Source organism: Melitaea cinxia, chromosome 21 (assembly GCF_905220565.1).
Source record: "Melitaea cinxia chromosome 21, ilMelCinx1.1, whole genome shotgun sequence".
Lineage (NCBI taxonomy): Eukaryota > Metazoa > Arthropoda > Insecta > Lepidoptera > Nymphalidae > Melitaea > Melitaea cinxia.
This window is the reverse complement of record NC_059414.1, coordinates 5,027,445-5,050,291: the sequence shown is the minus strand read 5'-3', so window position 1 is coordinate 5,050,291 and position 22,847 is coordinate 5,027,445. Positions and strand designations below refer to the sequence as shown.

General features: G+C 36.0%; 1 protein-coding gene across 1 annotated transcript; it reads right to left on the bottom strand.

Annotated features, from left to right (window-relative positions):
• Window positions 1-5,540: 5,540 nt before the first annotated feature.
• Window positions 5,541-22,647, bottom strand: LOC123664105 (mothers against decapentaplegic homolog 4). Its single transcript, XM_045598715.1, has 14 exons — window positions 22,411-22,647; window positions 21,522-21,696; window positions 19,594-19,803; window positions 19,348-19,491; window positions 18,970-19,305; window positions 18,721-18,840; window positions 18,442-18,588; window positions 16,334-16,432; window positions 11,054-11,184; window positions 10,115-10,206; window positions 9,284-9,452; window positions 8,162-8,288; window positions 7,016-7,160; window positions 5,541-5,901 (listed from the first exon to the last, which is right to left on the bottom strand). Exons 1-14 carry the CDS (start codon window positions 22,645-22,647, stop codon window positions 5,832-5,834), a joined length of 2,202 nt encoding a protein of 733 aa, XP_045454671.1. The 3' UTR covers window positions 5,541-5,831.
• Between the last annotated feature and the right edge of the window lie 200 nt (window positions 22,648-22,847).

Genomic DNA, 22,847 nt, shown 5'->3' with positions numbered 1-22,847 from the left:
TCTGCGCTCAGTGTCCCAAGCCAAACTCGACTCTAACTATGCTGCACAGTATTATGATCCTTATCACAGTAGTGACAAACTGTCGTCAACTCAAAGACCATTGATCGAACGTGTATAAATAGGTTTATAATAGATCTTAGTTTGTATCCTGAGGCATAAGGGGCCATCTATAAATTACGCCACAAAAATATCACGATTCACCCCACCACCTGTACTTCTTCTTCTTTAATGGCTTTCAATAGTACACCAACTGTATTTGTCACAGATGGTCACAACTAGAACACCTTTTACCAAGAGTGACGTTAGCTTTGTCATTTTGAAATTTGCCCCATCTTAATGTGTGTCGTAATTTATAGCTCACTAATGAGTTAAATATTTAGTTAATATTCATTACACTTGAGTACTATTAATATTAGAAGGTAACTGTGGATGTGCGGGTGTAGTTTGCTATTTTTAGCTATGTGCGGATGTGAAATGGTCATGGTCATAAATATGGCATATTATTTTGGATTATATTATAATGGATTAGGAATTTTGTCATTAATATGGTTTGGGTATCCGCTAGCCCGCAGTAAAGCAGCGCGGTGTATTGATCTTTCTCTTACCTACATGAAGAAAGAAGCCTATTCTTAGCAGTAGGATGTTACAGGCTGGATCGTATGGTTTGGATAAACGAACAAAAACAACAGAAGAGTTGAATGATTTTTTAAGCCCTGAATAACTTACCAAAACCTAAAATTAAAAATAATATTTATTGGTCCTTTGAGCCGAAACATTATTGTTATTTTACTGGAAACAATAAAATATCTTAACTTTCAGTTTATGTGATATATGAAAATGTAATGACACGACGTTAAAACTGATTACTAATACGATACAAACACGATTGTTTTTTTGTTCTTGTTTTCATTTAAATTCCTTAAAAAACAAGTAAACAAAACCACGTAAAAATAAAACTACACTTAGAGGAATAACCTTTATATTCATTTCTTTCATAGTTTATAATCACTCTTAAAGTATGCACTTAAGGCTACGTTACACCGTGTGCGGTATTTCTCCTTACGATATGAGAAATAAAAGTCGAAAACGAATTTTCGTATGAATATCATGTGTTGGTCTTCAAACAGTTATAAAATATTATCGCTTTGCGAAGATCCGAAAAAATACAGCCGAAAAGAATGCATCACGTTACACAATAATAGACATTTATAAAACATCATTTCATACTTAAACTCCGGATGTTAAGTCATTAACAATACCCAACTACTCATAATCTATATCCAATAACTGACACTGTACAATAAAATAATACCCAAACGAAACAATCAGACAATCTTAGTGAAATTTTGACAACTTGTCTAGAATATCAAACTTGTCTATGACATCCATAGAATTTAACCCTGATAACTACATCTTCAATTATCTTGTTATCTAATTATCTCGCTTAGGTAGCACATTGAATGTTATTTTAGATTGAACATGTTCGAATCGTTTCATGAAATACGTCAAAATATATTTCTGAATGTTTTTACTATTTATGTCCATCTGTATTCAATTATTTAAATCACAACCTTTACAAGTATTCTACGCCTCCTTTGAAATAAAAATCCTTAGAACAGTTAATCGTAGGGAATATACAAAAATAATTTTATACTAATATCGTTATATAGTATTACAAAAGAAACAAAAGAGTGACTAGTAATAATTACAAAATACTCAGAAGAAAATATTTCAACTGACTATATTGTTTCCTGCCGTACAGTAAAGGCCGATGTATACGTAACGTATTTTTACCCGGACGGAACGGGACGTGAATTTTGGAAATATCATTTCATAGAAAATGTAAACGTAACAGATGCACGAACGGGGCAGGAACGTGAAACAATCCGAGAGGAAAAAATATCGTAGGCGACGATGTTTAGCACGTCCCGACCGTGATTCCGCTGCGTATGCAAGGTCGCTTCGTTCGCTCCGGAGAGCTAAAGTAGGAACGTACATTTACCCACTGTTACTGACTTACTGTCACGGTGCGTATGCATTAAAAATCCCCGTCAGTGATTACTAACTCTGTCCCCGTCCCGTCCACGTTCTAATGCCGTCTCGTGCACGTTACGTATGCATCGGCCTTTACTCTTTGTACACGTCTCTTTTATAACAATAAAGTTCTAAGGTAAATAAATTAATCTAAATATATATTTCGCAAATTACATACGTTTTAGTTGCTATTTCGATACATAATTTTTATGATCGTTTTAAATATGATAACATATAACATTTAACAATCAAATCCAGAAATACTTCACGTATCCCATGAAACATTCGAACAATTTTGACCAGTGTTCGCAACGGCAAGTCATCTCAACTGTGGTATGTAGAATTTGACAAATATTATTCAAAACATTAACATCATTAAAACCTTACCACTTATTAAAATCTAAAAACCCTTTGAATCCTTTTTTGATCACTATATAGAGGTAATTTCGATAGTTACTAATTTTTTTTTTCAAGACTCCTTAAGAGAAATTTTAATGGGTATAATTTCTAAGTACCGATACGCGGTCATTATTAATTCCAACCGGCGACCGCCACACGACTCAGTTATTAAAAAATATCATATTTTTAATACTTGTACTATATACACTTGCACATACAAATAAAAAAATCGATTTGGTAACAATATTATTATTGTGAAAAAAAAAACAATAAATAAAATATTTTGTGATGATATTCGTCAGATAGGCGAAATCGCGCATGATTATTTCAAATTACAAAGAAATAATCTGTTACATATATATAAAATTGGACATTTTTTTTATTTTTATAAAAAGCTTAAAAGTAGACATCGCCTACAACATTATACAGATGTATCAAACATCTTTGACGCACGGGTACTGTGTGTTGTTTACATTTATAACTTGTCACTCTTACACATTCAGTAACTGGATGCGTGCGTCAAGAAGTACAAATAAATTAATACACAAAAATTCTATGAATCGTCCTAATTTAAAATAATACAAAAATTAAGCGTTGAGGTGGCAATTTCTATTGATTATACCACGAAGTGTAGATACAAGGAGTCCGAACGGTATAGGCTTTTCCATAGTATTCATTGTACACAATAATAAACCCAGAACTTTGTTTTCTTTTTTACCACTACAACGCTTCAGCCTGTAATATCCCACTACTGGGCATAGGCCGCTTTCCCCATGTAGGAGAAGGATCAGAGCTTAATCCACCATGCTGCTGGAGCAGCGGCATGCGGGTAGGCAGATATATTCCCTACTATGAGTAACGATCGCTATCAGGTGTACATGATAACAACCGGGACCGACGGCTTAACGTGCTCTCCGAGGCACGGTGATGATGATGATGACTCACAAGGACTGCACAAACACCCAGACCACGGCAAACATCTGTATGGCCAATAAAAATGTTTTACCACTAGCTTCGCTAGAATTTATGACGCACCGATACAATTATTATTATTACATGTAAACAAGCGTTGGCTCGCTAACGTTGAATTTAAGTATAAAATATTAATTTATTTACAAAACAAAACTTTCAGCGTAAGGATTTAAACGAGTACTTCTTGAAAAATGGCGCGCTCTATCGGCAACAATTCTGTCCTCTAAATGGTCTCACTATTCGTTCAACATTACGTTCGGACTTCTTGTACCTATACTTCGTGGATTATACTTTCGGCTAAAGCAATTGTTATATAAATCAAAATTGCATATTTAAGTGTACACACAGAACCGCGCGCCAAGATGAGATAACAATCACAACTATTCAAAATAAAATAATCATAAAAAAAATCGAAGAACTAACCTCACTAAACAGTACGACAATTCAACACGTATAAAACTGACAAGTAATAAAAAAATAGTTAAAGCGAATCTACATCATATAGCAAAAGGAAAAAAAAATCTCAAGTATTTCAATGTTCCAAAAACACGACATACATTTATAACCTTAAACACTCAACTCTCGTACACAAAATATGTCATTTGTCTTACTCACTAAGTTTATACGGTCACAGGTAACATCGGACCGAGTACTCGAGACCTTATATTAATTTCCCTTTTGTTAGCACATCACAGATCATCAATAATTTTGATGGGGTTGCGTGTTTCATAGGGGAGAAAAATCTAAATATATTTGTCTCGATAATTCATTGATATTGCATTTCAACATTTAAATAGGGAAACTCTAAGCGAATTTTAATAATCTCATCCAATCTCCGATATTTAATATTCCTTATATATTTTAATATGACAACACTAAAATTATTAACACTTTATTACGTCACAAACGAATGATCCACGCAAACCCACGTCCCAGGCACATCCAGCTAACAAAATACATCTGCGTAAACCATATCACTTAAAAATATTTTAAATTCCTACATATCATAAATTACTGTATAAACTTAACCGCGGTATCTTAGCTTACGTCTATCGAAAGCTAATTCCTATTTGGCTTCTTTCAAGTTGAACCATAATTATGTCTTGTTATATTTAATCTAAAATTATATAAAAAGAAAAAGAAATGCCTTAATTTGGTATAGCTGTTACTAAAATTCGTATAACTTTACAACACATATATGTCAATAAATGTTATAACTAATATCTTACTTAAGTATTATTAAAGATAATTCAATTCGATTTGTGAAAAATATTATATTGAGATCAGTTTTATATATTCTTTAGTCCATTTCGTCTCAATACTGGTGTACCTACTACGTCATCGTAGACACTGATCTACACAGTAACATAGATACAAGACATCAATTAATAGTTCACCTTTTTACATAAACGCGAGCGAATGCGCTTTCTTACAATGTGCACAGTTTGTTTCGAATCAACAATCCTTAACTTAAAAAAATAATAATCGAACCGTACAATAATAACAATTTTGAAAACAGGAAGACGAAAATAAAACAATGTTGGAAGACAAATTTAGCCGAAACGTTTCTATACTAAAAAATACAACATAAAAATAAGTAGCAAATACATAAATGCTAGTCATATGGCAATACTGCTAAATATAGTCGGATACACGAAAATAAAACCTAAAACCGCATACTCGATCATCGTTATCCCATATTACCTAACTTAGGTACTCAAAAAAATATGCATTACTCTTAAATATTCGTTTGAATGAACGTCGCGTAGTAGAAAAACTAAAAAGCTTTGATATATTAGATAACAAATAGTTAAGTATCAAACTTCAATGAACGCACTATAAGTTATTGCTATGACCTGAATAACGTAATTTCTACGTTTAGTCACTATTACAGGTTCGATTTTCGTGTACTAGACAATAAATACATAAAAAATAATCCAGCTCCGTAACCGTTCAGCACATTTCAATCGTTGACACTCCATCACTAAACAAACTTGCACATTTCGCCTGGTTGCGTTCGCGTCACCACTCGAGGGAAAACATCATTAAGAATACAGCACTAAGGTTCGTTTTACACTGTTTACGTGCTCAGTTCTTTTACAGGTCGAAGGAGGAAAACAAAAAGGAAAGAGAAATTATAATTAATATATGAAAATGTGTATTCACAAGTGCTAACAACTAAAAGATGATCTAAGTAAATCACACGGGCCTGCAGTATTTTCCAAAAACACAAAATGTCAGTATAGTAAAATACTAGACGGTGGTATTTTTTGTTTTTGTTTGAAATAAATGTATACAAGTATGAACATAGGGGATGAGAAGTGGTGGAAGAAGTGGGGGGTAGATGGGGCTAGTGAGCAGTGTATGGGCGAAGTCGCCAGGCGGTGCGGAGTCGCTCGAAGGCCTCAAAAGAAGCCGATCAACTCCTACTCGATGTTAGACCGCGGACCGTCGATCGGCATCGTGTGCAACACTTCGTCCAGGAGTTGCAGCGCTCTGGAAATTGTTCAATATTAAATCGCATATTAACTAATATTCATATAAAAATTATTAGCGTGGTGGATTAAGCTCTGATCATTCTCCTACATGGGGAAAGAGCCTATGCCCAGTAGTGGGATATTACAGGCTGAAGCGAAATATAATTTTTTTTTTAATGTATACACAATATTTTTATAACTGCGAGTATTTGTAATATAATATATTAAAAAATCTTATTTTTTTACTTTTGTACTTTTTATACACTATTTTTACTTTACTACATGTATAGGACTCGTCTATGGATATAGCAAATATATCCACAGGGGAGCCGTCAGAGTACAGATGAAACGATAACGATGATCATATGTTGCAAAAGGCATAGCCTAACCAACATCCCACTGCTAGGCATAGGCCTCTTTCCCCATCTAGGAGAAGGATCAGAGCTTAATCCACCATGCTGCTGGAGCAGCGGCATGCGGGTAGGCGTATATATTCCCTACTATGAGTAAAGATCGCTATCAGGTGTACATGATTACAACCGGGACCGACGGCTTAACGTGCACTCCGAGGCACGGTGGGAAGACCCACAAGGACTGCACAAACACCCAGACCACGGCAAATACCTTTATGGTCAATACAAATGTTTGTCATGTGCGGGGATCGAACCCGCAACCGCCAGCGCAACAGGTACAATCCATGGCTGTGACCGTTGCACCAACGCGGCGCCATAAAATCTATACAAATAAATAAGATAGGAATGTCTGTTTGTAATATTAAAATAACCACTTTTATTAAATGCATATGGATGTATACACAATTACACAGTACATATACCAAAATAACATTTTTTACAATTATTCTTTGTCTGTCTATCTTGTCTGTTTGCTCCGACTAATCTCTGAAACGGCTGGACCGATTTTGATGGGACTTTCTCTAGTAGATAGCTGATGTAATAAAGAGTAACTTAAGCTACTTTTATTTTAGAAATTTATTTATTTTATAACTCTGCGAACTGAACAATAACATTTATGTTAAATTCCACGCGGACGAAGTCGCGGGCACAGCTAGTGTTGAAATAAATATGAAGTTCACTAAACATTACCAGCAAGCTCTTCGCATGAAGGTACAGTACCTGTGCAGGTGCACCTCGACCCAGCAGGGCGTCTCCTTGATGGAGGTGCGCGGGTAGTCCGGGCCCCAGCCCTTCACGAACGACAGTCTCACGATACACAGTCGCCGGAGGTCATCCACGCCAATTCCGGCCGCCGCCGACAAGCCTGTGGGATTTAGTATAAAACAACCTAAATTACAAGAAATTGATAAAGTATACCAAAAAAATTCCAAACTATAAATAATAATGTAGATTATTGTTATATACAAGGTGTTCGCTTCTTAACTGCGTTCTTTCAAATGGGGGCGGGGTCCTGTAGGTATAATAGATCTAGCCCTATTTTAATTATAATTTTTGTTAATAAACGCAATCCAATACTATTATTCTTAGCTTTAAAAATGTTGATTAAGTGAAATATTAATACCAACTGTCGTACACAACTGAAGAACCGCATATAGATACGAATTATTTTTCTCGTAGTATATTTTTTACTGTAAATTGTAGCCGTACTAACGCGTTTATCAAAGTAGTTCGTTTATTAAAACAAAGTAAAATTTAAAGGCAGGCTTTAAGACTACGATTTTTTAAACGCGGAACTTTATCTATTACACCTTCCGAAGGAACTCAGTTAAGAACCGAATACCTGTATTGGGAGTTTGGGCTGAAATCTAAATAGACTGTTAATCTTATGAAAAAATTTTAAGTAAATAAATTTAAAATGAATAAATTTAAAATGAATAAATTTAAAATGAATAAATTTAAAACGAATAAATGATTTTTCTGTATAATCTATAATACAGAATGTTAAGAGTTCTGGCGTTTGATAGGACGGATTAGCTAATATATTAATAAAGTGCCCAGTTGGTATATATAATAATCATAAAAAACTATGATAATAATTAATTATAATAATAAACGCTTCAGACTCAACAGCCTCCAGTGGGATTTACTCCTGTGTCGGGGGGTCCGGAAACAGACACAATACACAAGCACAACGCCCAGACCACGACAAACATATACGGCCTATACAAACGTTTGCCATGTGCGGGAATCGAACCCGCGACCGCCAGCGTAACAGTCAATGGCCGCTGCGCCAACGCCATCGATACGATCCGTTATTGAGCACAGGAGCGCACTAGTGGTAGGGTGTAGGAGCAGTCAACTGACACTTGTTCATGCCGGGGTGCGCGGGCTGGATGTGGCCGGCGACGGCGGCGGCCTGCGCGGCGGCGGCCGCCTGCGCCGTGGCCGCCTGCGTCTGCATCTGGCGGTGGCACTGGCGCAGGTCGAACACCTGCGCATCACAGTTCTTTATTTATTCAAACATTCAATCAATCATTCGTTCAATCAATCATTCGTTCATTCGTTTATTTATTTATCGGTTTACCACCAGTTATTACACTAAAACATTCATCCTCAACCTTTTAGTGATGAGAAAGAGTGAGTCTAAGCCTAAGCACGCACTGGCGGCCTGGCCGCAGCGGCCAGCGAAATGTATGTACATCGTATCATAGAGCGCGCACTTGGCCAACGAGATCATTGCAACGTACCTGCGGCCAGCCGGCCGCCGCGGCCATCGAGATTCGAAGAATTGTACGATCGTGCCCTAGTGTGCGCGCACTGGTCGCCGCGGATAGATGTTTTACTGTTTACGGAGTGTTCAAGTTATATCGTTATGGGCTATGTTTTGGGAGAGACGCTTACAGCTGGTCGCGACACTCGCGGCCTGGTCGCAATACTGGCCGCTGTGGCCTGGCCGCCAGTGCGCGCTTAGCCTAAATGTATGGTCTTTTTTCCACCACCTCCACCGCCACTTCTGCCTGTCACAGTCCACTGCTAGACATAGGCCTCCACAAATTCGCGCCCCGACATTATGGCTTGGCTAGTGACCGCGAGGCTGACTTTGACGCACCGAAGACCCTGCCGCCCGTCTTTGGCCTGTTTATTTTAAAGCCAACAGTGGTAAGATTATAACGCCATCGCTCGGCTTTTTAAGTTCCAAGGGGGTAATGGAACTTTGTTATCCCTTAGTCGCCTCTTACAACACCCACGAGAAGAGAGGGGTCGGCTATATATTCTGTACTGCCGTAAACACACAGCAGTGTGCACAACAGCAATATTTTTTCACGGATCTCTAATTGTTTTAAGATAAAATCTGGATTACTTAGTTATAGCCCAATGAAACTCACTCGCTCTGCTCCTCCCTTTCGCGGACCACTTCGGATGCTTCCCAAAACCACTGGTTAAAAACCACTTTGAAACATATGTGGTCTTCAAAGGAATGAGTACCTTGATACAGGCCGAGGGGTATATCTTATGCACGGCATCTCCCGGCGCCCGGCCAGCCTCCCGGTCCAGATAATAGGACTGTACGAACACGGAGTGATCGGAGAGGCAGCGGAGCCACACGTCGCCTTCGCCTCGCAGATCCAATTGTACTCCCTTGCCGATGTGCAGCCTGACATATGAATAGTAGAAAATACCTTTATTATATTGTATAATATAAAATTCTCGTGTCACAGTTTTCGTTGCCATACTCCTCCGAAATGGCTTGACCGATTTTGATGAAATTTATTGTGCTTATCCGGTATCTATGAGAATCGGCCAACATCTATTTTTCATCCCCCTAAATTTTAGGAGTAGTCCACCCCTAAACTTTTTATTTTTATTTTTTAGACAAAATTTTTAATTTCTATTTTTTTATGATACAACATTAAAAAATACATACAACCCTAAATTTTCAACCCTCTACCATCAACCCCTATTTTTAATAGCGTTTAGCGGCAAGACAACGATTGCCGGGTCAGCTAGTATTGTATAAAATTCCTTCTCACTGATAAAAGATTGACAAGTTATAACAATTGTTTGTTATTTTAAAAATATATAACTTTTGTAATTAGTTTAGTTTGACAAGTTATGCCTATCATTTTTGACTGCGTTATTTACGATGACGTAGATATTTCTTGACAAAAAGTAGCTGATTACTTGAATTACTACCTTTATATCACATTTAGACTTATTTACATTACAATTACATTACAATTTTACATTACAATTTCATGATAATTGTTTAATTAGTTCTTATTTCGAAGATTAATAAACATTTTTTTTGCAGCTTACCTTGCACGCTCACTCTGTTCTGTCCTATGAACATTACTTAGTGCACCTAAGCAGAACCTATTTCCACCAGAAGGATCAACGTAGCCATCGACCTAGAAAATTCGTAGTAAATGAAAATAATGATAGGAAACAAACAAACTACATAGTTATTGTTATTTAAAAAAAAAAGATATGAGATATTTACCTTTATAACTTAAATCTATAATTAAGAATGTAGTGGTAAAATATATCGGCAAATTTACTTTGGTATGGATCGTAGGCGTACTTCGATAACTTTATCTAATAATAATTGTGTTTGCTCACTAACGAAAAAAAACCGACTTCAATTACATCGACGAGTAATACAACGTAGATCGACGAAAAAATAGTCAAGTAACTACGCGTTATCAAAGATTACTCAAAAAGTAGTTATCAGATCTCAATAAAATTTATATGTGACCACATGACAAACATCGGCTTTCGATTAAATCAAAAATTATCAAAATCGGTACACCCAATAAAAAGTTATGCGCATTTTCGAGTTTCCCTCGATTTTTCTGGGATCCCATCATCAGATCCCGGTTTCCTTATCATGGTGCCACACCAGGAATATCTTCTTTCCAACAAAAAAAGAATTATCAAAATCGGTTCATAAACGACGAAGCTATCTCCGAACATACATAATATATATACGGTCGAATTGAGTAACCTCCTCTTTTTTTGAACCCAGTTAAAAAAATCTTTCAAAATAACAAACAATACAAACACAAAAAATAATAATAATTTGTAGAAGGTTCTTACGGAACAATAAATTAAGAAAATTGTACAGAAAATAAAAAATTTCAGAAAATATAACATTTTAGGTTATTTTATTTAAATTCTGTTGTGTCAGCTAGATATATGAATAGGATTCAATGACAATACAATAAAAGTAAACAAGAAGAATAGATACAAACTCACAGTAACGTTAGGCCGACTGGATGGTACTTTAAACGTCTCTCCGACTTGTGTATCCAGCTCAAAGTAAGCTACCGAGCACCAATACTCTGGTGCAGGCTGACTTGAAAGAAGACCACCGGGGTTTCCATTATCTGTAAATAATACATGATTGATTCAGCCTACAACATTCCATTACTAAGCATGAGACTGGTTCTGCATCTTGCAGCGAGAGAACGGTCGGAGCTTAATCAATGAAGATTGCTATCAAGTGTCTGTGATGACAATCAGAACCGACAGCTTGCTCTCCGAGGCGTGGTCGGTTAGATACCCCAAGGACAGACACCCAGACCGGAAATAAATATTTTTACAAATATAGACCTTACAGCAAATCTTAACTAAATAGTAATTTTTACACATTGTTGTTTTCCTATGGTGAGTAAAGTGACCAGAGCTCCTGGGGGGGTATTGTAGGTAGGGTCAGCAAGGCGTTTGCGAGTGCGTTTGGTATTGCAGGCGTCTATGAGCTACGGTAATCGCTTACCATCAGGTGAGATGTACGCTTGTTTACCGACCTAGTTATATAAAACAAATCGGTACACCCAGTAAAAAGTTATTGCGGATTTTCGAGTTTCTCTCGATTTCTCTGGGATCCCATCATCAGATCCTGGTTTCCTTATCATGGTACCAAACTAAGGATATCCCCTTTCCAACAAAAAAAGAATTGTCAAAATCGGTATATCCAGTAGAAAGTTATGCGGCATAATACAACGTAGGTCGACGAAAAAAGCGTCAAGTAAAAACGCATTATTAGATATAACTCGAAAAGTAGTTGTTAGATCTCAAATAAATTTAAATGGGACCAATTGACACACACTACCTTTCGATTAAAAAGAATTTTGTCGAAATCCGTCCACCCGGTCAAAAGTTCTGAGGTAACATACATAAAAAAAAAGAAAAAAAAATACAGTCGAATTGAGAACCTGCTCCTTTTTTGGAAGTCGGTTAAAAAATATAAGGTGTTAGATTCCTAACCGCGTTCCTTTAAATGAGGGGTTCTGTGGGTGTAATAAATAAATGAATCTATATTAACATCTATACTAATATAATAAAAGCTTGAGTTTGTGTGTTTGTTCGCTTGAACGCGCTAATCTCAAGAACTACTGGTCCGATTTGAAAAATTCTTTAAGTGTTAGATACCCTATTTATCGAGGAAGGCTGTATGCCTATAGGCTATATAATATTTTCGTACCTCTTTTTTTTAAATTAACGGGGGTGAAACCGCGAGTCACATCTATACGACACAAGAGTATGATTCGTTAAACACGCTAATCTCAAGAAGTACAGTTTGAGTTGAATTTTTTTTTTGTGTTGGATAGCCCGTTTATCATGGATTTTTGGACTGTGTAAAGGCGGATTTATATTTGACTGACGTGTCGTGTCTTGTCGCATCAGAACAGAATCGGTATCATACATTTTATATGACAACGTTTACATTTATGTGTTGTGTCGTGTCATGAAGGCTTCTGATGTGTCGCATCAGAACCGATCCCGATTCGCGTCAGATAAGCGGGTTGCGGGGGGTGCTGAAACGGCGACCACGTCACGACCGTCAGATTAATGGGAACGCAAGTTCAAGTAGCAAGTTCGATCTTCTACTACTGTAACATAAACTCTTTGTAATTAAAAATTATTTTCTACTTTTTAGTTCGATTAGCTATAAAAGCGTGGTTTTTTAGTTTTTTTAAACTATAATTTTTTGAATTAATTTCGTTAATGGTATTTTAATTGCTGCAATCAACAGACATGGATCTCGGCGAATTTAAAGAAATGTTGAATAAACGGTGCAATTTTTTGAAGAATATAAGAATACAGGCTAAAAAAGCGTTATTACAACTGTGAAGAAGTTAGCTGAACTAGAAATTGAATTTATGTTTAGAACCACGAAGAATTTGATTTGTTAAGCGTCAAGCTAGTAAAACTGTCCGCGATGAGCGTATAACCGTTTGAGAATCTTTTTTTTTTTTTCAAGTGCGTTACGGATACTACATAAATTTCAGTAAATAAAAGATTTGAAAAGTTAAATGAGAGGTTAGTTAGAGACTTTTTTGATTGATCTTAACAAATTCTGCCTTGATCTCCAAATGTAATTAATTGTAGACTCTAAATCAGATATAGATGATTTAATGTTGAGTGATGAATTAATAAATCTCAATTTTTTTTTTGGACCCGATCAATTTTTTTATAAATATTGCAACTCACAAGAACTGATGTATCCAAATGAATTGCACTGTGAATATTATTGACTATACCTGGAACGGTTGTTAGCGGGGTGAAGAGTTCTTCTATGCTTAAACTTTTGAAAAAACTGCTCTCATCTCTGATCTCAATCTAGATTAACAAATTTTGTCAACCAAAAATTAAATTGTTGAAAACGACGACGAGAAAACAAAAGAGTCAACCGATATAAAGTCTGGAAAATTAAAATTTCAGCCTTTTTTATATTGGATACTATTTATTATATATTTTATTGAACAGTTATGTAATTACATCCATTGCTTTTTTAATATGGGATTGATTTGCAATCGGGGGCGACGTTAAGATCTCGGCCAGGGCACTAATAGTATTAAAACCGGCGCTGACTAGTGTACCTCACCTTCGTTGACTTTCACCTCACTTTCTCATGCATTTCTACAACTACTATGGACACCAAAGTTAATCAGCTTTTTAAGAATATGGAATATCTCTCTTATATGCTCAGTGGCAGGATGGACGAGTTCGAAAAGAACCTACCTGCAACTGGCACCACAACGACCAACCCCACTATGAAGTCTCTGGCAGCGGAGTACTCCACCTTTAAAAACTTTGTGTGGAAACTCTTAGCCTACTAAAATCCCAGATAGAAGCTGTGATCCTCGGTTTGGATCGCCCGGAGACGAAATCACGTAAAAAGTTGCTTTGTTTTTTAAATGAAGTCAAAGAGGAGCCCAATGTGACGCTATGAAAAACAGCCAGAAAACGATAACCCTGTTCAAAAACACGAATATAGGCCTTACGGTATTCCTCAACAAGCCCCACCAGGATGCAAATGCAGCGGCGCGCAACCAATGTTGGAATGAGAAACTGCTGGTTCACAGACGGTATCATAGTCGTTGTTTTACCTGATGAGATACCTGGAGCCAAGGTAGCATCTTCATCGGAACTTAAAAAACTAGCAAATTCACAGCACTCTGGAGCATTTAGCTCCATTTCGCAAACAAAGGACAAATAAGTTTTTGTTTACTTTAAATTTTTCTAGTGGATTAATTTTATTAATTTACAAGTCATTTTTTCATAATTATGTCCTGTGTGATATACACATCCCAATTATTTTATCTAACATCTTCACTTTTTTGATTCTTTAATGTGCGTCACATATTACAATAACGTAACTTAATTTTATTTCTACCTTCATATTTATTTTTATTGTCGAACGTCACTGCCACCAACTGTTTTTTTTTTCACTTATGTCACATAAAACATGTTTTTTTTCTTTTCTAATGTAGCTAGTTATGTTGTACCAAAGCATGAGAACAATAGATGTAAATGCTTAATCAGCGGAATAGGAATAACAAATGATTTCTCACGTTGTCTCATGCTTTGGGATCATATGTCTTGAGAAAGTTTTATTAGAATTAAATCGGGGATTAATCCAGAGCATGTAATTCTGTTCGGACGTGTCCATTGTAATTTTAAATAATTTTTAATTAAATAGTTTTAGTGTAATTATTGTAATATTTTTTAAAAAGCCCTTTCGCGCTCCCGTAAACTTGTCTAGCTATTTCTTTGTGTATTATTTTTTATGCATAGTATTAGTCAACACCACGGGCGAGAATGTTTTTTTTTATTCTTTTTTGTTTAGTTAAAGATATTCCTCTAGTTTATTTTATTACTGATTCATATTCTAGTATTACAACTTTACATATTTATTATTATATAATATTTATTTTTATCTATATTTCATGTATCATTTATTTATTTAACAGATTTTTTTGTCTTTTGGGGTTTTTTTTGCAGTTCTCTCGCACTTCTGTACCCCGCGACCGTAGTGTGCATTCCATATAGGCAGAAAGGCACTGCCTACCTTGTCATATTACTAAAAATGATATATAAAACATAACCATTACATATTTTTGAAAAAGACAAACCATAATTCAATTTACATCCACTTCAACTGAAAAACCTGCCGTCATATATTCGACATCAGCGCTTCGCATGGCATTTTATGAAACTTCTGCCTACAATCGCTAACAAAATGTTAGCAATGACAGTAGAACATTATATAATCATACAATTTTATAATGTCGCGCGTCATATGGAATACGAGCAAAGTATTGTGTTTTTAACATTGGTCGGTTTAACAATGACAGTAGGCACAGCCTAAGAATAACCTGTCAAATCAAATTGTCTTGAATTCGATACCTTTTTTACCAATAATTATGATTTTTGACACGGTCGCATAATCGCAACATTCCACAGAGTAATTTCGTAATAGTAGTAATTCGCTTTGAATTTTTCGTTTGTGCGTTCTTGTTATTAGTGAAAATATTAATATATTAGTGATGAATAAGTTTACTTGTGAAATATGTAACTCAGATGCGTGTTTGATCAAAGTAAATAGTGCATCCAAATTCAACACGTTCGATTTTACGGATAAACTAAAAATTGTTCAGGCGCATCGATTTAACATATAAATAACAATGACGTTTAAACGATAATTTTTCATTTATTAATAAATAAACAAGTACTTTCATTAAGCATACAATTTCGTAACTAATTAACAGTGTTATCAATGATTTCCTATGTTTGACACAAACGAAATTATCAGAGTGCCAGCCTTATGAGGTTACAGTCTATCTCTCTAAGCTCCATGGTCTATCCATTAACTGATTTGTTTGATAAGTATCAGTTGGTTGCTGTACGTGTATTTGTATGCGTGTATGATAATGCATTATTATAAGTATAAATGAACTTTACGTGTCCAATAATTTACTTGTCTGTTCTTGAAATTATCTAAAAGCCTCAATTTCCAACAAAATTGAAATAAATTAAGAAAAAATTGCGAGAAAGTAGGTGCAGTGTGGCTGTTCATATTTTTTTTTGACTGCCTACCTTGTCAAAAACCTTATGCCCGCCACTGCCCCGCGAGTAAACTGGTAGAGATCTCTTTTAGAGATAAGTTCGCCCTTGCCAACTGGCATTATACAAATATTTTTGTGACTATGTGTTTGTAAGTGCAATAGAGAACATATAATTTAAGCTTACAGTAATGATGGTGATGCGCGGGCGCATCCACGGGGGGCGCGGCGGGCGGCGGCGCGAGGCTCTGCGTGTACGTCAGCGTGTTGTTGCCCGTCCACGTGCCTGGGAGACAATTGTAATAGGGATGATAATGGATGATGGGGGATGATAATTATAATAAAGATGTTGTGTCATTTATTTTATAACTTTTTTTGCTATAGAAATAACTTCTTTTTTCTGTAAATATACAAATGTAAGCATATATCACAGTAGCGGCGTTAAGGCACCGCCCAGGGCGTCAGATATAAAGAGGCGCTACAGTCTCTGATAGGTCAGGTCATATATAAATTTTCCCAAAGTGAGAAAACAAGAAAGCTTTTTGGCACGATCAATTTTTTTTTTAAATAAAAAAATTGCATCTTTTAAGAACTGTATCCAAATGTATGGAAAGGGTTGCAAATATTATTGACTATATAGAACCACTAGCTGGCCTGGCGAACTTCGTACCACCTATTTTTTTTTTTTTTTTTTTTTTTAATATAATAATTATATATATCGAAATAAAATATAGCCTAACTTTCAAGTTGGATCAAATTGCACACGGTGTGCAAATTTGATTAAAATCGGTTAAGTAGTTTACGAGTCCATCGCGGACAAACAACGTGACGCGTAATTTATATATATATATAATATTACTGACTAATACATGTAGTGGTTGCTAATGGAGTGAAGAATTCTTCTAAACTTAAGCTATAAAATTATCGACACTATCTCAGTCTTGATTGACAAATTGACAAACTTTGTCAATCGAAAATTAAATCGCTGAAAACGTCGACTTTATTTTATTTATTTATTTTATAAGTAATTGGACACCAAAAATACATTACAAATAAATCTTAAAGTATGATGTATAATGGGCGGACTTGTGACTAATTTGCCATTTCTTCCAGACAACCCAAAATGTAATAATATAATAAAAGAGTTCGCCGATAGAAATAGTAGAAAAGCAAAATTGTTTTAAGGTTTTTTATTTTTTATAGGAGGGTTATATTTTTTAATGGTTTGTCATTACATTCATTGCTTTCTTTTCATATGCGATTGAATTGCAATCAGGGTCACCATAGAATTCTCGCTCGCGCTGAAAATGTTAAAAGCGGCACTGTACCTACATACATGGCGGATACTAGTTAAGCTCAGAAGGCGGTGGACATGGCAAGGCCCCGACACTGACGAGGAACGAGAAAGATTTCATCATGGTGGAAAAGATTTATGTATTCAGAGCTGATGTCTCAATAGTTAACAGATCTAACACAGGCGAAAAAAACCGATTGCTATATAGCACTCTGCATACTGCGTAAACAAAGAACTGTATTGATTAAGATTTTTCTTAATAGTTAAATGATGTTTTGTAATTTCGCTTCAGCCTGTAATTTCCCACTGCTGGGTATAGGCCTTATTCCCCATCTAGGACAAGAATCAGAACTTAATCCACCACGATGCTATGAGTAACGATCGCTATCAGGTGTACATGATAACAACCGGAATCCAACGGCTTAACATGCTCTGCGAGGCACGGTGGGGATACGTACAAGGACTGCACAAACACCCAGACCACGGCAAACATCTGAATGGCCAATACAAATGTTTGTCATCGAAACCGCAACCGCCAGCGCAACAGCCACAAACCAGTGCTGTGACCGTTGCGCCAACATCTCGTCCCCGTATTAAAGTTATTATATTAGTTTATAAACCATTTTTATTGCCATGAATTATCATTACCGTGATTTTTTATAGTGTTTAAATAATCAAATACAGGACATTGGATATTACAACTGTAGCGACATCTATCTCACCACATACGAACTAAAAACTGACGTATACGCGATATTAAAGTTATCCGAGCGATTGAACATATATACAAAAACCCAACAACAGTCTTTGGGGGCAGTTGAGGGCAGCAGCCCACCACACTCAATACCCATCTGGTCGGAGGATCCTCCCTTTTCAATGATGGATAAGAATGAACTTTACACCCTGTTTCCCTCACGCCTCAAAACAACAGTCACACACACATACAGAAAATTGATAAAGTACACATTAATTTAGAAAATTATAAAAAAAATGTAACTAACCCTGCTGGTGTTGGGTGCGATGTGGCACTGGGCTTTGCTGGGGAGCGGGGCTGCCAGCGGCAAAACCATTTTGCTGAGGCTCAGTAGTCATAGCTGACACTGCTGTCACTGGTACTGCTGACACTGCTGATACAGCTGCGGTGCCGGCTGGTAGTATATCATTTCATATATTGTTAAAACTTATACTTTTAATGGTAAAATCAAGAAAATAAAATAGCTTTGTTATATTAAATTAATACGAGTATATAGACAATTTATAAAGATGAATTATGTATTCACCTGGCAAAGTTTGTGTCATTTGGGTGTCTGTAGCAGTCTGCTCAGATGTGAAAAAGGTGTTATTTGAACCGTCTAGTAACGGTGTTGTACCACCCGGTGACATACTGACTGGCATAGCAGCTGAAAATTATTTTAAAAAGGTACAAAATGGAACCCAGTATATGGACTTCAAACGACATATAAACAAGAAAAATAAAACAAATGTGACTAGCCTTTAAAATGATGTGCAAAATAAAAATATAAGCTTACAATGATTCATTCTCTTTGGCAGCCACATTGCACGAGCGTCCATTGTATCAGGAGGTTCCAATTTAGGGGCTATAGCACGTTGTTGCGCCATTGCCATCTGTTGAGGACTCGGTATTGACATTCCCTGGCTTATATTTGGCATTTGAGGCGTTCCTGGGGACATCTGGTTAGGTGCAGACGCCAGTCTAGGCGATGCCATCTGTGGCACATTCGTTCCCATTTGAGGAGTTCCCGGTCCCATTTGTGGAGTTCCCGGTCCCATTTGAGGAGTTCCTGGACCCATTTGAGGATTACTGGGGCCCATTTGAGGTGTTCCTGGCCCCATTTGAGGGGTGCCTGGTGCCATTTGGGGAGTACCTGGACCCATTTGAGGAGTACCAGGCATTTGGCCAGCAGAATGATTCGTCATCATCTGATTGCCAGGCGAATGTACCATTTGGGGGGGGACCATCGGCGCTCCGGGTCGTAATTGGGTTCGTGCTCCATGTGTAGCAGAAAACATATTCGGAACGCCATCTGGCGCTATCGAAATGAAAAATGCAAAGAAAAATTAACATGCATTGCAAATAAACACACACAAGATAAAAAAATAAAAAAACAACACATCAAATATAAGTTTCTTACTCTGGACTTGATTAATAATAATATTTGTTGTTTGGAATTGCTGATGGTGATGAGGTATGGTGGAGTGGTGATGTCGAGGGCTCGTGGCATGATGCTGGATGGTTACCAGCTCTCCAGTGTCCATGTCCATACCGTTACCACTAAGTCCTGCTGTATATTCATCTTTAACTAATCTACTAGGTCCTGTTTGAAGTGTGAGTCCTGAGAGATCTAAAACAATTGGTTTTACTCAAAGAGTTTGTAGTTAAGTTTTAAAAAAACTTTTAAAACCTTTGTCTTAAACACTTTTAAGACATCAGTTATCGAGATAAATTGAGCTCTGGTATAGTGCCCACTGAAATTCAGGTTTTACTGGAGAAAAATGTTTAGTTGTTAATTAATAGAAATTTGAACTCTTTTATGTTCATTACTCCATATTTTCTACTTGTCCTGTACCATATTGTACTATTAGCCGGAAATTATTCATTGTTGGTTCTCTGCCAACATTTTAGAGTTACCAGCATTGAATTTAACTAACTAGTTGGCCAAGGCTATAGTTTTTAGGTTGTATTCGGGTAGCAAAGATGATGTTTGTAATGCTTCTCTAGAAAACTGATCTTTGTATCTCTGTATCAACCAAAAAGATAGATTTTTTTTATTGTATTAATTAGTCATCTTTTATATTCAGGTTGTTTATTTATTAAAAGATGAGTTTCTGTTAGTTTCCCAAGCATTATGGTACGAGAGCTAGCAACGTCGGAAAGACAAGAATTTCAGGTCAGCCAGTTTTAGATATGTTATCTCTCACAATCTCCTGGACTAGTATTAGAGGTTGTGTTCATCAGTGCGCATCGTACCTGTCCAGGTAAAATATAAATGTTTCAAAGCATTTCAAGAAGGTTTGTTTTCTTTTTATTATTTTTATTGAACTTGATGCAACATGAATCTCTTATTGCCAGATATTTTTATTGCCCTGCGGTAACCAACCCGCCTGCCCAGTGTGGTGACTATGGGCAAAACGCCATTTTTGGCGTGAACTTGTGGAGGCCCACGTCCAGTAGTGGACTGCGAAAGGCTGCTGTGATGTGATTTTTATTGCCACTGGTGAACGCAACCACTAATGCCGACCAGATAGCCGATATTATGTCCGGGAGAGTATGAGAAATGACATATCTAAAAACTGGCAGACCTGAAATTCTGTCTCGAAAACATTGCTACCTCTAAGACGGTTAATTTTGGTTCCAATTTTATTTTTAGTATATACTATCTAAAACTAGCTTCTACCCCCATAACTTTGTTTCAATAGTATTTAAACTTTAATTTCTAAGTGGTGTATCAAATGATCTCTTTCTACATGGAGAAAGAGGCCTATTCCCAGCAGTGGGATGTTACAGGCTGAAAAATTGCACTTAAAGGGCCAACAGCATTATTTAAAAAATTGTGCAAATTATGTCTAGATATTTTTTTTTTACATTTCATGAAAGACAGACAAGCAATAACTAATCAAATATTCAATTATAAAAATAAAAAACAATGAAAATTTTTATGTAAAATGTTCCAAAGCAAAAATTTTACCCTTACAATTACACAAATACATAATACTATTAAACTTTTTTTATAACATTAACAATGTTTATCACTTCAGCCTATCACAGTCCACTACTAGACATAGGCCTTCACACGTCAGTCATCACACTGGGCAGGTGGGTTGGTGACCGCAGGGCTGGCTTTGTCGTACCGAACAGGCTGCTGTCCGTCTTTGGCCTGTGTATTTCGAAGGCAGCAGTTGGATCGTTATCCCACCATCGGTCGGCTTTATAAGTTTCAAGGCAGTAGTGGAACTTTGTTATCCCTTTGTCGCCTCTTACAACACCCACGAGAAGAGAGGGAATGGCAAAATGGAAAAAATATATTATTTTTAAAAATATGTTTTAAAAGTCAAGACTCACCAATTCCTGGCGATACAACTCTTTCATAATGGTATGGATTAACACAAACTGAATCACATTTTAAGTCAAATGCAAACTGACAGAACTTCACATGTTTTAATTCATTCTTGTGTAAATCCGGCCAGCGCCAGATCCTAGCATATATTACGTGTGGAAAACCTTTTCTTCCTGCAACCTGAAATAATATAATAGTAGCAAATGAAAATGAAAAACAGACAATATTTATCCAATACTAATAAATTGAAAAGGTGAAGTGTGTAAAATTATTGGTACATAATTTAGGGCAATAACTAGGCATAATTTAGGGCAATTCAATTTCTTTTGCTTATAGAAAAGTACTTTATACCTAAATATAGGCTATATTTAATTTCCAAAAAAATTATTTCCTAGTCAACAAAATCTACATTCACAAAACAAGTACAAAGAATAAGCACTACTGTAATTCTTTAACCCATTATGCAGACATTGTAGTAAGGTATGTTAATATATTGTACTATATAAAATGTGAGTCTTTAGAGCTATTAAAAAGTTTGCAACACCAGATCTTTAGTAGATCAACTGCAACATAGTATTGTGTGTCACATATTTTTTAAAATTTTTAACAATGATTTATTTGAATGCTTTTAAGGATAGTATATTAATGAATAAAAAATACTTCACCAGAAAGACAGTCTTTTTCCACAGAAAAAGATAAAGCTTTTTCTTAAATAGAAAGTTTTTAGAATGCATCAAATATATGGGAATATGAACATTAAGATTATAATGTAAGACACAGTTGAAAAGCAAAAAAAAAAATAAACACCAAAAAAAGCAATGGGTCACCTGGATTAATTATTTATATATTATGACACAAAATGAGATATTTACTAAATAATGGTTATACAATTACCTGCAAGCGACCATCCAAAGTACGTTGAATAGTTACACATTTACTGGGATGAGCACCGTTTGTCGTTATTGCTGTAATCAATGAATCTAATTCATCTCGCTTCTCTTTTAATTTCTTGACTAGGGATTCTATTGCCCTTTTAGAAAATCCTTCACTTTCGCCACCTTGCCTGTGGCACATCAGTGAATGAACTATACTCAAGCATGCATCTGCTGAAGTAGGTGCTGTGGTATTCATGACTGCAAGAAATATTGTGATAAATAAAAACATCATCCACGAACTAATTAAGAACGCACAAAACAACAATATATTAGGAGTTGTTACTTTTTAAACTGTAATAAGGTATTAATTACAAAAGAATCTTCGTAATAACATACACAAATTATTCGTCTATTTATAACAATTGAATAATTACTAAATTTTCTCACAAAAAATGT

Bases quoted from the DNA above. Each gene is read 5' to 3' on its own strand.
- LOC123664105 (XM_045598715.1), bottom strand. From the start codon at position 22,647: ATGAATACCACAGCACCTACTTCAGCAGATGCATGCTTGAGTATAGTT. The intron at 18,841-18,969 runs GTAAGCTTATAT...AATAATTTTCAG, and splicing joins GCCAAAGAGAATGAATCATT to CTGCTATGCCAGTCAGTATG. The intron at 9,453-10,114 runs GTAAGCTGCAAA...TTCATATGTCAG, and splicing joins GAACAGAGTGAGCGTGCAAG to GCTGCACATCGGCAAGGGAG.